Source organism: Ovis aries, chromosome 17 (genome assembly GCF_016772045.2).
Source record: "Ovis aries strain OAR_USU_Benz2616 breed Rambouillet chromosome 17, ARS-UI_Ramb_v3.0, whole genome shotgun sequence".
Lineage (NCBI taxonomy): Eukaryota > Metazoa > Chordata > Mammalia > Artiodactyla > Bovidae > Ovis > Ovis aries.
Genome location: NC_056070.1, coordinates 46,983,936 through 46,999,705, shown reverse-complemented (window position 1 = coordinate 46,999,705; position 15,770 = coordinate 46,983,936). Strand labels below are relative to the sequence as shown.

General features: G+C 49.1%; 2 protein-coding genes across 2 annotated transcripts; one reads left to right on the top strand and one right to left on the bottom strand.

Moving 5' to 3' along the window:
* Positions 1 to 4,050: 4,050 nt before the first annotated feature.
* On the bottom strand, positions 4,051 to 11,499 carry LOC132657994 (basic proline-rich protein-like). The gene is made up of 2 exons (XM_060400747.1): positions 10,664 to 11,499; positions 4,051 to 8,750 (listed from the first exon to the last, which is right to left on the bottom strand). Exons 1-2 carry the CDS (start codon positions 11,378 to 11,380, stop codon positions 8,688 to 8,690), a joined length of 780 nt encoding a protein of 259 aa, XP_060256730.1. The 5' UTR covers positions 11,381 to 11,499; the 3' UTR covers positions 4,051 to 8,687.
* FZD10 (frizzled class receptor 10) lies at positions 11,028 to 15,609 on the top strand. The gene has a single exon (XM_027956398.2). It carries the CDS (start codon positions 11,488 to 11,490, stop codon positions 13,231 to 13,233), a length of 1,746 nt encoding a protein of 581 aa, XP_027812199.1. The 5' UTR covers positions 11,028 to 11,487; the 3' UTR covers positions 13,234 to 15,609.
* Positions 15,610 to 15,770: the final 161 nt, after the last annotated feature.

Below are 15,770 nucleotides of genomic sequence, written 5' to 3'. Positions count from 1 at the left end.
TCCAGTTGTGTCTGACTCTGCAACTCTGTGGATTTCAGCCTGCCAGCCTCCTCTGTCCATAGGATTCTCCAGGCACGATTACTGGAGTGGGTTGCCATGCCCTCCTTCAGGGGATCTTCCTGACCCTGGGATCGAACCCAAGTCTCTTAAATCTCCTGCATCGGCAGGTGGGTTCTTTACCACTAGTGCCACCTGGGAAGCCGGTCTCACCACCCCCCACCCCTGGCCATAAGCTCCCCAAGAACAAAATGTCCTCTTCCTACCACCCCTTTCCTCCCTGTGGAGGTCCCATGTAGGGTGTGTGGCAGGCACTCAACACAGGCACGTGCACACACACACACACACACACACACACACACAGAGTGATCTGAATGGAGGATCTAAGAGCAATTCAGGAAGGAAAAAACTTCAACTGTAGACGTGGTGATTTCAGAAAGATGTTGGTGCTTTCTGATTACAAGGAATATTGAACGCTTCAACTCCTGGTAGTTCTGCAGTCTTTTTCCCTGAAACTCTATGCGAGTTTGTTTGTTTTCTAACAGCCATTCATGTCAGATGGCATGAAGACCCAGTCAGGCAGGAAGCACAAGGAGGCAGCTGAAAATATTCCCAACCTCTTTCCAAACTTAGGATCCAGGATCTGAAATTTCCTTCTCTACAAAGTATTTGCCTTTCTTTTTTTTTTTTTTCCCAAACTGCACAAAGCTCTAAAAATTCACATGTCACCATGGCCTCGTAGCTTAATAAACCACATCAAAAGCATTTTGCAATGATGCTTCTTCCTCTATGAAACCTGAAGCCATAAGTGGACCTGCTATTAGGCGGGTAATTAAGCCGCTCCCTGGGCCCAATGGATATGCATTCAAGCTGCCAAAAGATGATAAAACTCGTGCCTTCCTCAGTGGGATCCTCTGGGCCTGATTACCATGTTCCCCCAGATACCTTGCTTCAACAGTGAGCGCAGTCAGGGAGATACCAGCATGTGAAACTCGGTTTCAAGCACACCCTTTCAAAACCCAACCGACTCCAGCAAGCAGCTTACCAAATAGCCGTGAGGGAGACCAAAAACACAGCTTTCCACTGTGCTCCCTGAGGAAAAACCAGCCACTGCAGTCAAAATGCTGCCTGCTTCAGCTGGCCTCTGAGAAAGCAAAACAGACCCTACAGATGCCTGTCTGACCCTGTCCATCTTCCCTGCCGCCCAGGCAGAGCTCTGTTTGGGTAACTGCCCTCCTCCACAGGACTCCAGGGCTGCATTCTGGTGGTCTGTGCCACTCACCAGGCTCTTATTTCCCCAGCCTCGACCAAAGCATCACCCTTTGAAATCCCAGATAGAGGAAACTTCTCCAGTTTAAGCCAGTTCCAGCTGAGTTCTGTCACTTGCTAAGGAGATGCCTAATTAATGCAGTGTGTGTGTGTGTGTGTGTGTGTGTATGTGTGTGTGTGTGCGTGTACATGCACACGCTCAGTCACCTCAGACTCAGACCTCATGGACTGCAGCCCACCAGGCTCTGTCCATGGGATTCCCCAGGCAAGAATACTGGAGTGGGTTGCCATGCCCTCCTCCAGGGCATCTTCCCAACCCAGGGATTGAACCTGCATCTCTTGTGTCTCCTGCATTGGCAGGCAGGTTCTTTACCACTAGCGCCACCTGGGAAGCCCAGTCTAATACTAACAGATACTAATATCTATGGGTGCCCCATGCTAGTTACCATGATGTTTTTTTCATGAGTCATCTCATATAACCCTCTCCATTTTGAGGAAATAACTCCCATCTTATAGATGAGGAGACAACACTCAGAATGATTTAATAACCTATCTAAGGGGGTCCACAGCATAGGTGCTTATGTGAAGTAGGAAAAGGTGAAACCTCTCAGAGGGGAACACACCATTTGCTGGAATGAGCTTTCAGGATCTTTATGCACACTGGAGTAAGGGGCAGAAACAGATCCAGGCCAGGAGGAATAACTTGGGAGTAAGGTAGGGGCTGGACTGCAGCCCCTTCCCCTCCAAAGCTAAGTGACTTTGTGCAGGTCACATCTGCATACCTGAACAGGGTACTGATGACCCCACTTGGATGTCATACAAGCAAACCTGGGATCTCCTGACCCCAAAGCCTTCTGACCAGTGCATCAGTTAGGGCCGAGCCAGAGAAATGAAGCTTACAGTAGGAGATAGAGACTTATTGTAAGGCAACAGCCTACATGATTTTGAGGGCTGCTGGCTGGGAAAGCTTGAAATCCACACAGCAGGCTGGAAATCTTATTCTTATGATTTTTCACCTCTTTGGATGAGGCCCACCCACATTATTGAGGATAATCTCCTATACTTAAACCCAACTGATGAGGAATTTCCTGTAGTCCAGTGGCTAGGACGGTGCTTCCACTGCAGGGGTCATGGGTTCAACCCCTGGTTGGGGAACCAAGATCCCACATGCTATAATATGGCCAATAAAATAAAATAAATAAACTCAACAGATGGTGACCACTGATCACTTCTATTAAAATACCTTCCTAGCAGGTTTTTCTGAAACCTCTGGATGCAGGTTTCATTGAAAAGCAGGGGATGATAGCCTGGCCCAGTGGACCAGTGGATTTCAAGCTTGCCTAGCCAGCAGCCCTCAAAACCATGTAGGCTGTTGCCTTACAATAAATCTCTTTCTCCTACTATAGGTTCCATTGCGCTGGCTGCCTCTAACTGATACAGTGGTCAAAAGGTTTTGGGGTCAGGTGATTGGAGAGCCCAGGTTTGCTTGTATGACATCTGAGTGGGGTCATTAGTACCCTGATCAGGTGAGCAGATGTGACCTGCACTCAAGTCGGCCGTCTCAACCACCTGCGATTTCTCTTTTCACCGTGTCACAGGCATTGGGCTGCTGGGCTCTCTGGTCACTTCTCTCCATCTGTGGGGGTGGCCCAGACTCGTCTGGCTTCCCCTTCTCGTCCCAGTGTAATTAGTCAGATGGGACACTAATCACACATAAAGCAAGCCCTGCTAGCATTTTTTTTTTAACCCTCCTGAAGGATCTATAAAATCTACTCCTTCCTTCCCGTCCCACCTTGTAAGCTCTGGCATCTGGGCTCTTCTGCTTCTACTATCAGAGGCTGAAGGGCAATGGAAGGGAGTGATGGGGAGCCTGGCTTCAGGGTCTGCTTGAGGTCTTCAGTCTTCTGTCTGAGTGACTTAACCTCTTGGAACTTTAGTTTTCTTCTCCGCAGAATGGAGATAACAATAGTCCCAACTAAGTGGGGTTGTAGCCAGGATGAAAAATGTCAGAGTTTCTAAGGGGCTGAGAACAGTGCCTGGCCAGTGGTATGTATTCAATAAACAGGGGTCACCATGGTGATCGGGAAGTTGAGGATGCTTCTCTGGCTCACTCACTTCCTCCTGGTCCAGGCGGCATCTCTCCAGCCTTAGTCCTTGTGATGCAGCCATCCAGAGCCTTCCATTGCAGAGGGCATCTCAGGACGGACCAGTCCTTCCCACTGCGTACATCCAAGGGAAAAGGACGGGAGAGGTTCCTCAACATCTTGAAATTATTTTCAATTTGTTAATATTACCTAGTCTTTCAAGAATGAAGGAAAAATAATATTTTCTAATATTCAAGAAAAAAAACTGAGGCTCCTCTTTCAGCTGCAACTTCAGGGCCAATCCAGCTTTCTGGGTCCCTCTTCAGCATGTAGATAGATCAGGAGCAACTTCAGCATCTCGCAGCCATTAAGAGGGGCATGGCCTTTTGTGTAGGATGTCAGCGTGGAAAAAAGTCACCCTTAGAATTATTGAAGAAACATGTATCAGGCTTGGTTCTTGGTTCTGGAGCTGCAGAGAGGATCGAGTTTGGAAATTCAGCTTCAAAATTAGATTTTGATCAGTATAAAATAAAAAGTTAAAATAATTTAAATATCTCTTCAAAAATATTAGATTTTGAATATGTATATGGATTTATGTATGTATATTAATATTATACAATTAGATTACATATATAATACATGTATATTAGACAGAAGAAGAGAGAGAAAGGGAGACAGACCAACCAGCAGACAGACACTATCAGAACAGAGAATCTTTATTCTTCAAGTCACCATTCTCAGCTACGAGAACAGGCACAAAGAACTTCCCAAGTGTTATTTTAGAGGGAAAAAAGGGGGGGGGGTGTTGAAATGTATGCAGGGACAGAAAAAGTATCTTCTCTACCCTATTCTGGACCTTAGAGAAAAATGGGATTTTGCATTTGAATTGTCATTTACAAGGAGGAGAACAGAGCAGGTGATCTGAATGAGTTTCTTTTCTTGCAGCGAAATACACAAGGGAAACTTGAACTGTTTCTGAAAGCAGCAGAAATTCATCACTGAGTTTCAGATCTAGGCTGGAGGGAAAGGAAAATCAGCCATCCTGGAAAGAGATCTGCAGCAGCTGAAGGTGCTTCCAGGGGGAGGAGGGACTCCGCAGCTGTGTCACCAGGCCCACCCCCATCGTTGCTTCCAACTTGTCAGCTGCTTATTCCTGGCTAAATTCAAGAAAGAAGCAGGAAGCTATGAGTGTTAGCAGTTCACTCTGGAAAGCAAAATCCTCGTAAGTGAAGGATGCTCATAATGGATGCTATTGGCAAACCATCTTGCCTTCGAACCGGTGAGAACAAAAGAAGAATTTAACAAAGAAAGTCAAAAGGCAACTGACCAGAGAGTTTATACACCGGCTAATCCCAGTGCCGGACACTGTTTGAAGTACTTTATGAGTTGCCTCACTTAATCCTATCCCAGATCATATAAAGGAGGTGTTGGTATTATTCTCATTTTATAACAAAGTTCAGAGAGGTTAAGTAACTTGCCTGAGGTCACACAGCTGAAGACAGGGGTAAATCAACCCAGGAACCTCCCACGTGGTATTTCCTCCACTTTTTCTTCACTGTTTGTGACCCTAAAGAATCCCTTCAAACGCAAGAAAGCGGAACATCAAGATGATAAGAAAGTGGCCAATGCCTTCCAATTCAGGAGGAAAGGAAAAAGGCCATAAACCAGGCCTTTATCCTTTTACTGGGCACTGACATGATACCTAAACAGGGCCTTTTCTGAGAGTCCTGAGTTTCTGTGCACCAGAGGCAGAAAGGGCAGTGGAGAGAGTACAGAGCCCGCTGCCTGGTTTTAAATCCTGACTTTGTCCCTCATCTGCCACGTGGCCTTGGCAAGTTACTCTTAGACTCCCACACTTCAGTTTCTCCTCTTAAAAATGGGAATCTTCCTACAACTTGCTTTATGGGGTTACATGAGTCATTTCACATAAAAGGCTTAGAACAGCGCCTGGCATGGGTCAAACGCTCCGTTTCCACTCTTATTAGCACTTCATTGCGTTTAGTCGCTGAGTTGTGTCCAACTCTTTTGTGACCCCATAGACTGTAGCCCGCCAGGCTCCTCTGTCCATGGGATTTCCCAGGCAAGAATATTGGAGCTGGTTGCCATTTCCTCCTCCAGGGGAACTTCCCAACCCAGGGATCGAACCCGTGTCTCCTGCATTGGCAGGTGGATTCTTTACCACTGAGTCCCCTGGGAAGACCTAGCATTAATTGACATACGATTGTTGGCTTGTATTATTTTAGTTCTGACACAACATGTCATGGCCCCCACCCCCTGTTCACAAATGTTACGCCCTGTTGTATCCTTGATGGTGTTCTTGCCTTCCATTGCGGCTCTCTTGCCATCATTGTGACAGCCGCTGTGAACCCAGCGCTTGTTGACATAGCTCTAAAAGCCTCCTGGTGTATTATAGCAGCATCCTCCCCATGCCCTGTGAGGTTGCAACCCCACCGGTGCCCATTTTTCAGGTGAGAAAACTGAGGCATGATGACAGGAAGGAATTCTCCCTGGGTCGCCGGGCTACAACTTGCGGGTAGGGATTCAGACTCCGATCTTACACAGTCACCACCACAAGTTAGGGGTACCCACGATTTGGGCCAAGTGGTTTCAGATTCAGCCGATGTCAGGGCGAAATCAGGAGGCTGGCTCTTTTCCCCTTTTTTAAAGGCAGGACCAGGCTTCTGAGTGCCCCTGCTTTGTCCCTGAAGGGAAGGTTTCCTCATCTTATCTGCCTCCCTCACCTGTGCTGGGGCAGCAGCCTGGGGTGGGGCGGGGTCGGAGCTGACCTCTTTCTTAGCATCCCTCCTCCAGACAGGCGCAGTGAAAGGGTCCCAGGGTGGAGGTGCAAAGCAGAAAGGAAACAGATGGGAAGGTGAGTAATTAAATCAATATATACCAAACAGCCAAGGGAGAGGGAAAAAGAAGTAAAGTAATTATGTCCAAAAATGAAGTTTGAGCTCGAACGTCGTGCATTCATTTCCAAAACACTGTTTCTTAAAGCTGTTTGGAATATAAATGCCAAACAAAATAAAACACATCCCCTCCCCAACACACGCATGCACGCACACATACAAGAATGCTCTTTTGTTTCATTTTTCTGGAATGCTGTGATTTTTCTTTCCGTAGACTTCTTCCCCCTTCCTCCCCCCTCAAAGCAGCTCCTTACAGAATTACAGGTTTAAGTACTTTTGACAGGGGCCAGTTCTGTCAGAGGCAAAGGGTCAATTTGTTTGTATTTTACAGCAGACATGTGCTAAGCCTTTCCTATATTTTAAACAGATAATGTCCTCGTAATTTGGAAGCACTTACATGGAAGGCGGGCTTTGTCCCCTCTTTCAGTGTGTGTGTCGCTCTTGCCTGTCTCTGTTGAGATGAAAAAGAAATACTGTATCTTTAAATTAGGAGGCACTGAATAATGAATCTTGGGCAGTGAAAAGGCTAATGCCATGTGGAGGAGAAGGAGTTTAATCTAATTTAGTTGGAGGGTGTCTGTCTGCAGTGTTGTTTTTTGGAGTGTGGGAATAGAGGGGTAAGCTGTCCCCTTGAATGGTCCCTCCAGCGCCAGAAGCAGTGGGGAGCCGCGTAGACGCCAGTGATCCAAAGCCGGGCCTTGAAAGGGGGATTAGAGACAGGCTGTGATTTGCAATTCACACTAATGCACCCTGTGGAACCTTTGGTAATATTTCAAACCACATTTCAAGGGAAGTGGCCTTAAAATCGCTGCCTAAATTGTATTGGAGCAACAGAGGACCCTCCAGTCATCCGTTTTATGATGTGGATGCTCTTCTGTTTGTTTCTTGCCGCCCCGCCCCCACCCCAACATCCTCCGTCGAGTGTTTTTAGGTGGAATGAAAAACTTTGTGGCCGGTGAATTTGCCGCAGCTTGTGTGGCTTCTGGGGTGGTACACGCTGTGTGTTTTCTTTAGTAAGTATCCCTTCGGATGACCAAAGGTATTTTCTCCTAGGAGAATAATGTGGGGTGGGGGTGGGGGGAAAGAGCACGCCTGCTTGCTTAGAAAACAGAATTCTCAGTGCCTGTTTTTTTTTTTTTCCCCCCTCCTAAATCTCATAATAAGCTTCTGCACAAACATAACCCAAGATGAAATCAGGGGAAAAGGCACGTTTTGGTATCAGAGATCCCTCTACATGTCAGACCATTATTAGCATCGCATTCTTACTTGAAAGGAGAATCGGAAAAGTGCTGATGAAATACAAATATTGATGATAATAGAGGATAAAAGAAACATCAGACTCATTTTACCTGATCATCAAACGCCACTGTGCTGAGAGAGATGCTCCAAGCCAGAGTTCCTAGAAAAACAGATCACCTGAACCACTTTCTACCTTCAACCCTACAACACGCTTCTCTTTCTTTTCCTAAGCTGTGCTGATAGTCTACAAGTTTACTCTTGTAATTAGCTTGTAACGTGCTAAGTCTACGGTTTAATTTTTCTCTACTGTTGAAAGAGTCAGTACTTGTTATCTTAAAGAGATTACTGTGGGTTTTCTTGAATCTCATTTCAGAACATCTCACACACTGCTCATCATTTCCACTGACTATAACATCTTAAGAGGAAATACAACTTTGATTTTTAGCAATATTCTTAAGTTCTTTTTGACTTTGTAATTTGCTAGGTGATAAAACTCTGCCTCTCTCTCAATCTCCTTCCATCCAGAAATACTTAACTCTCGGTCAAAATACTGCCTGACTGCTGAAATCATGTTCCTGTTCAAAAACCTTATTCTTTTCCTGGGCAAACATTTGCAAGAATTTGAAGGTAGTTAATGTTTAAGAGTGTCTCTCCCATATACATATATTTTTAGATAGTTGGTGTATAAAACATATACATATATATTCCTTGTCCTTGCATGTTATTTGAAATCATGTTTAATTATAAAGTTTCATTAAAAACCTTTGCTCAAAATTTTAGAGGCCTAATAAGATTTCCATTAATTTAAACATATCACCATTCCCACGACAGCCCCAAATGCTTTCTTTTCCCCCTTTCATCCATGGTTAAATATGTAAATAAAATGTCTAAAGTCATTCTTCAAAGAAGACAAAAGAAAAAAGAGCTGAGGGGAGAGACAGCCATAAAATTCCTCCCAATTCTCCATAACATTTGCCAGAGGGGGGCCAGTTGCCAGCCAGAGCTGAGCAGCAGGGAACCCCGCCGCTCCTTAGAATCACACATCTCAAATCCCACACACAGGAAAAAAAAATAAAATAAAATATCTTTTCAGCTGGAGCCATCAAAAGGGCCTTTTCATTTATTAGTTACAGAGTTATCTTGCAGTTGGTGATTTCTCAGAGCCCTCATTTTTCGATCATAATGTCTATTTGTTGGTTTCCATCTCAGCTGGGCAGAGAGAAGCACTTCTGCAGAATTTTTTTTTCTTCTAAAAAAAGGAGAGAAGAAAGCAATCTGAAGTGGTTATAGCGAAAATAATGGGTCTGAACATGGCTGAATTAAAACAGCACATAAAAGATCAATTAGGAGATGGTTTCTCAAATAGCTCACACCCCTGGCTCTTGGTATTTGGCACTGTCAGTGACTCTTCCCCATGTCTATTTTCAGAGTGTCCGAGGGAAGGAAAAAGAAGGAAAATGATCTCCAAGGCAGGAAACTGGCAAGAAAAATTCTGAAATCTTTTCAATGAAAAGGTTAGGAGAATAGCTCACTAGATTTTTTAAAAAGCACACACACACACACAAACACAACTATCTTAAGGAAAATGACAGCCTTTAAAAAAAGCATCTCGGAGAAACAATCCAGCTGAAGGCAGCTTGTTCTGACTGCATTAGCGTTTATTTACCTCGACCCTATCCCCCCCACTTTTTTCCCCTCTTTCTACCTCACCCCCCACCTCCTCACACCTCACAGGGAGATCCAGGGACACTAATTCAGTGCCGGGTGCAAATTCCCAGCCTCGTTCTTCTCTGTTTGCTGAATGGATGGATGGATATAATAAGTGGGTATGTTTTAGGTTTAGAGTTCTCCCAAGTTTCTTATTAGATGTAGAATCATACGACTTGTTTCAAACAAAAGCCAATATTCTAAAAAAGCCTTTTCAGAGGAAGCGCCCCACTTCTGCCACCGCTGACAAAAAGCTTCCCAGGGGACGAGCGACTGGCAGGAGCATCTCCTTTCTGGGCGCTTCCTAGAAATAACCGGGAAACCCGCAGCGCCAGCCGCTCCTGCAAAGCTGGGCGGGGGCGGGGGAGGGGTGCTGTGGGAGTGGAGTGAGCAGCACCGACCGGCAGGGATGTCTCTGCGAACCGCACATCCCTCCAGAGTGCTAACCTCAGAAAGGGAGGAAGAACAAGGAGACCCCTGCGCACGGGGCCGGCTTCTCTGACCTCTACTCCGGCTCGGTTAAGTCCTCCGACGGACCCCTCTATGCGTGGTCCTGGGAGTTTCCGGGAAACTTTCAAAGATCCCGACCTCGAGGGCGTCTAAGAGGAGAGAGACCCGGCCACCTCCGAGGGGTACTGCTTACTGAAGGGTTAATACGGGAAGCCAGGTGAAGCGCTTCTTTGGAAGTGGGGCGTGGGCGTCCGCGCCCACCGCGCCCGCCCAGGTGCGGGTGTGTGTGGCCTAAGTGACTGTCCCGAACTCGCCCCCATTCGAAGGGCGTGCTCTAAGGGCACTGGGCTGGGACACTCCTTCCCCACTTTTTAAGGAAACTGAGCGAGGCATGGGCGTCTCCCCTTTCCCGGGGAGTTGGGGACCCTCGGAAAGAGCTGAGTCAGCGCCCTCCCACCAACTCCACAGCATCCCGCGGGTCCGCAGTCAAGGAGAGAGCAGGCCGGGCAAATCACTCGCCAAATAATATAAATACCCGACGAGCGAATGACTTCCTATAATAAATAAACTCAGCCGCCTAGAAGAAATTACCAGGCCTGCCTGGAGCGAGGCCCCTCAACTCAGCGGCTCTGGTGGGGGCGGGGGGTCACCCTTCTACAAACCAAGCCCCCGGCTTCCCGAGGCCGGGGGTTGGCGGGGGGGGGGGGGAACCTCAGAGTCCCAGGAAGCTGCCCGCCCTTCCTCCTCCCCGTCTTCTCCGCGGAGACCTCGGAGCAGCGGCCCTAAAATCTAGATTCCCAGAGCCCCTCCCCCTGCCCTTAGCGCTTCTCTTTGAAATTTCAAAGAGACCCCCCTCCCCGGAGCCGGAGCCCTGACGCAGGCCTGGTAACTCCGCAGCCTCGGGAAGGTGCGGGCAGCTTTACAAGCTAAGGGGCCACTTTATGGCCGAGGCCATAAAACGCAAATCCCACCTCGCTTTGAAAGCTCCCTCGGCCCGGGACCCACCATAAAAATCAGAGGAGATAAGCCCCTAGCCTGACTTGGACCAGCCCACCCCTTCCTCCGGCCTGTCTCCGAACTTCCAGTAACCCCGGCGCCCTTGGGCTGCGGAGGACGAGGCCGGGGACGCCCCGAGAAAGGGAGCGCAGGCGGGGAGGCGACGAGAGGCAAAGTTGGAGGCTGGCGCAGAAGGCGAAGGAGCAGCGGGCGGGACGCACGAGAGGGCGGCGACGCGGGGCCCGGGGCCGGGGCGGCGGCGAGATCTGGGGGCCGGGCGCTGCGCTTTCTCATGCAAAGCAGCGGCGGGGCGGGGCGCGCGGCCCGGGGGCGGGGCCTGTCAGCGCTTGGCTTTTTCCCACTTTGCCTGTTTGTGAGATTGCTCAGCCCGGGACCGGACTCCGAACGGCTGCGGGCCGAGCCGGGCCGAGGCCGGCGCGGGGAGGGCGGAGCCGCCGCGAGTCGCCGGCCCCGGTGCGCCGCGCCGCCCGCCCTCTCCGCTTGCTCCCACGAGAAGCCAAAGTTTGCGGCGGCGGCGGCCGTGAGTTGCAGCCCGCGCCGAGTCGCGCGCCGAGAGCTGCGGGGCTCCTCTCGCTTCCTGGTATTGTTCGCAAACTTTGCTCCTCTCTTCAGCGGCTCCACCTCGGCGGAGGCGGGCGCGGAGAGCGGGGCCGGGGGGCGCTGTGCGCACCGCTCGGGCGGGGCTGGGCTGAGCAGGGCGGGCATGGGCGGGGGCCGGAGCGGGGACGAGGAGCCGGGGCCGGCAGCCGGAGCCTGGGAGCGGCTGCTCTGAGGGCGGCGGATCTCCCCGCCGGGGCACCTCCGACGCCACCATGCAGCGTCCGGGCCCCCGCCTGTGGCTAGTTCTGCAGGTGATGGGCTCGTGCGCTGCCATCAGCTCCATGGACATGGAGCGGCCGGGCGACGGCAAGTGCCAGCCCATCGAAATCCCGATGTGCAAGGACATTGGCTACAACATGACCCGCATGCCCAACCTGATGGGCCATGAGAATCAGCGCGAGGCCGCCATCCAGCTGCACGAGTTCGCGCCGCTGGTGGAGTACGGTTGCCACGGCCACCTCCGCTTCTTTCTGTGCTCGCTGTACGCGCCCATGTGCACCGAGCAAGTCTCCACCCCCATCCCCGCCTGCCGGGTCATGTGTGAGCAGGCCCGGCTGAAGTGCTCCCCGATCATGGAGCAGTTCAACTTCAAGTGGCCCGACTCCCTGGACTGCAGCAAACTCCCCAATAAGAACGACCCCAATTACCTGTGCATGGAGGCGCCCAACAACGGTTCGGACGAGCCCGCGCGGGGCTCGGGCATGTTCCCGCCGCTCTTCAGGCCGCAGCGACCCCACAGCGCGCAGGAGCACCAGCTGAAGGATGGGGGGCCGGGGCGAGCCGGCTGCGACAACCCGGGCAAGTTTCACCACGTGGAGAAGAGTGCGTCGTGCGCGCCGCTCTGCACGCCCGGTGTGGACGTGTATTGGAGCCGCGACGACAAGCGCTTCGCGGTGGTCTGGCTGGCTGTCTGGTCGGTGCTCTGCTTCTTCTCCAGCGCCTTCACCGTGCTCACCTTCCTTATCGACCCAGCGCGCTTCCGGTACCCCGAGCGCCCCATCATCTTCCTGTCCATGTGCTACTGCGTCTACTCGGTGGGCTACATCATCCGCCTCTTTGCGGGCGCCGAGAGCATCGCCTGCGACCGGGACAGCGGACAGCTCTATGTCATCCAGGAGGGCCTGGAGAGCACGGGCTGCACCCTGGTCTTCCTGGTCCTTTACTACTTCGGCATGGCCAGCTCCCTGTGGTGGGTGATTCTCACCCTCACCTGGTTCCTGGCCGCGGGCAAGAAGTGGGGCCACGAGGCTATCGAGGCCAACAGCAGCTACTTCCATCTGGCCGCCTGGGCCATTCCGGCCGTGAAGACCATCCTGATCCTGGTGATGCGCCGGGTCGCGGGGGACGAGCTGACCGGCGTCTGCTATGTGGGCAATATGGACATCAACGCTCTCACCGGCTTCGTGCTCATCCCCTTGGCCTGTTACCTCATCATCGGCACTTCCTTTATTCTCTCCGGCTTCGTGGCCCTTTTCCACATCCGGAGGGTGATGAAAACGGGTGGGGAGAACACGGACAAGCTCGAGAAGCTCATGGTGCGGATTGGGGTCTTCTCCGTGCTCTACACGGTGCCGGCCACTTGTGTGATTGCCTGCTACTTTTATGAACGCCTCAACGTGGAGTACTGGAAAATCCTGGCCACGCAGCACAAGTGCAAAATGAACAACCAGACTAAAAACCTGGACTGTCTGATGGCCACCTCCATTCCCGCGGTGGAGATCTTCATGGTGAAGATTTTCATGCTGCTGGTGGTGGGCATCACCAGTGGCATGTGGGTCTGGACATCTAAGACTCTGCAGTCCTGGCAGAACGTTTGCAGCCGCAGGTTCAAGAAAAAGAGCCGGAGAAAACCGGCCAGCGTGATCACCAGCAGTGGAATTTACAAAAAAGCCCAGCATCCCCCCAAAACCCATCTGGGGAAATATGAAATCCCTGCGCAGCCTCCCACCTGTGTGTAAATGGGGCTTGGAGGGATGGCAGGATTGGAAGACTTTCCCAGAGAGGATTCAGTGGCTGTCAGAGCCAAAACATGGTGCTTTTCTCCGTTGGTTGTTTGCTTGTTTTTTTTTTTTTTTTTTTTTTTAATAAAAGTTAAAAATAAAAAACAAAAATAAAAAGTTTTTACTCTGAAATTCAGGATGCTGTGATACACTGAAAGTCCAAATGTACTTAAAGGATATGGTTTTTGTTTTTGTTTTCCGTGTAGGAGAGCCCTCCCAGTTAAATAGCCTCTTGTGTAACTAATTTGTGGTAGCATAGTTGATTCAGGCCCCCAGAAGAAAACTTTTGTTTAGAACCTTCCATAAATATACATCTGTATGTTTGAGTTGGCTTTGCTATCCATTTACAAATCAGGGAAGAGATAACTTCTTTGCAAATTAAAGAGCCTCTGCTGAGTTGCAAAGAGAGAGAGAGAGAGATGCCATCTCTTGCAGGCTAGCCATCCCAGGGGCCCACCCTCAGAAGGCTGCTTGTAGACAGCCACTACTGTGCAAACGGGAAGAAAGAGAAGGCCTGACAGCTCAGCACGCTCCAGTGGATGTGGAGTCCCTTAAAATAGACTCCAGCCTCCGTAAATGGGTCTTTCTCCCAGATAGAAACTTCCATCTAACCTCATATTGGTACAGTGCCAATGATGTGCAAAGCATTTCTTTTTCTCTTTCCATAAAAATCAAAAGAGAAACAAGTACTTTGCTGTAGTAAAGACAACAAAAGAAGTATGCTAACAAAAGAACTAAGGGGCCCAGCCCTCAGAACCCTTTCAGTTTTACAGTTTGTGGCTTTTTAATGGAAACCAAGCCTATGTGATACACGTTTGGACTGATTTGTAGAAGGGTGGGGGTGGGGGGTGGAGAGGGGAGAGGGATGATTCAAAAGTGCCCAAAGGGCTTATTGACTCTTTCTATTATTAAACAAATGGTTTCCATGAATAGCCCCCAGAACCCTGTCTACAAATGGTGGAGTTAATTCTCCTCACCAGGAGACGCCAGGAAAGAGTGGTCTTGCTGGTGTCTATTTGTCATATATGATATTTTTCATGCTCCATTATTTTATTTAAAATAAAAGATGTTCTTTAGTTTGGTGCTGGTCCCTTGTGTGTTGTGATGGGACCCTTCTCTGTGAGTGGGAAGAACAGAGAAAACTTCTTCCTCTGTTTACTTTTCATGTAAATCCCAAGTGTGCATTTCTGTCTACAGATCACTGGTTATCTCTGTGAAATGGCAAATGGACAGATTCCAAAGTGGGCAGAATGATTTAATTTCAGGCTGCAGAGGAATTACATGCAGGAAGCGGGTATGGTTGGAAGTTGTCTCTGACTCTGGGTGGCAGAATGCAAGGGCCGCCCAGTTTTAGCCCAGTTCATTAAACAGCATCTTGGATATTAAGCATGGATACAGGCTTGTGCCCCTAGACTAGCATCTGGAGAATGGATCCAGCCAATTAGAATTAAATCAAAATAGGGCTCGGTTGACCTGCTGAAGTCAGAGTATACAGAGAAAACAGTATACAACCATCCAAAGTATGCTGGTTTCCCACAAACACCTGGACACATTTACAAAACAGATTGTAGATCAGGATAGGATAAAATAATCTGCCAAGGGTGGTAAGTCATTAAGGGGAAGCTAATCAGCTTTGTGCTTCATTGTGCTTGCTTCTCCTCCGGTGTTTGCTGCTTGAGTTGTGTAGCTGTAAAGATTTGAAGTGAGTCAGAGAGTCAAGCTGGTCTGGGGCACAGCTAAACTCAGGTTCTAACCAGAAGGACCCAAGGGCAGAGTTTGGACCAACTGCTATGGGAATCTGATAGAACAAACCCAGTCATGCCTGGGTCATCCTGATGTCAAGCTCCAGACTGAACAAGACCTCTTAAGAATTTTGAGCATTTATTAACACTTATTAATGATGGACAGAAGCCTGCAGTCAGGGTATCTTGTTTCCTGAAAATGGTGTTTCGAAATGAAGCCTGACGACCCAGACCATCCTTGCATCAACAATACTAGAATTGAACAATGGTCTAAATAATTTTTTTGTGAGGGGTGGGATGGGGTTCCACGTAGCATGCAGGAGCGAGGAGCATGGATGATTTGGGACCAAGTTCGAGAAACACCAAGTAGGTAGGTTAAGTAATTTAAGGTAAAATCCAGAATAGCCTTCAGTGCATTAAAAAAGAAAAAAAGGTTTTTAAAAAATATGTCCACAAGTAAAAACTTTTTTGTTGATTGTTTCCAAAGAGATCTTGAAAAGACTAAAGACATTTATGTACGTGTGTATGTATACTTGCCTTGCTCCCTTTTGGTAACTCTTAGGAAAAATAAAAATGACATTTCTGGAATAGATCGTGGGAAAGTCGAGAAAGATAACTATCGGAGCACTGTGGTGAGTGTCTAAGCTGGGTATGAGCTTAAAATACTCAGTTCTAAAATCATTAGACTATTCAGTGGTTTTGGGTCTGCCCCTGTTCAGGTGTGTAGGCTTCAGACGGTGTTCCCAAAGAAAA

Coding starts and splice junctions, on each gene's coding strand:
- FZD10 (XM_027956398.2), top strand. CDS start 11,488: ATGCAGCGTCCGGGCCCCCGCCTGTGGCTAGTTCTGCAGGTGATGGGC.
- LOC132657994 (XM_060400747.1), bottom strand. CDS start 11,380: ATGCCCGCCCTGCTCAGCCCAGCCCCGCCCGAGCGGTGCGCACAGCGC. Junction 8,751..10,663: donor TATCTCCTCTGATTTTTATG/GTGGGTCCCGGG, acceptor TCCTTTTTTTAG/AAGAAAAAAAAATTCTGCAG.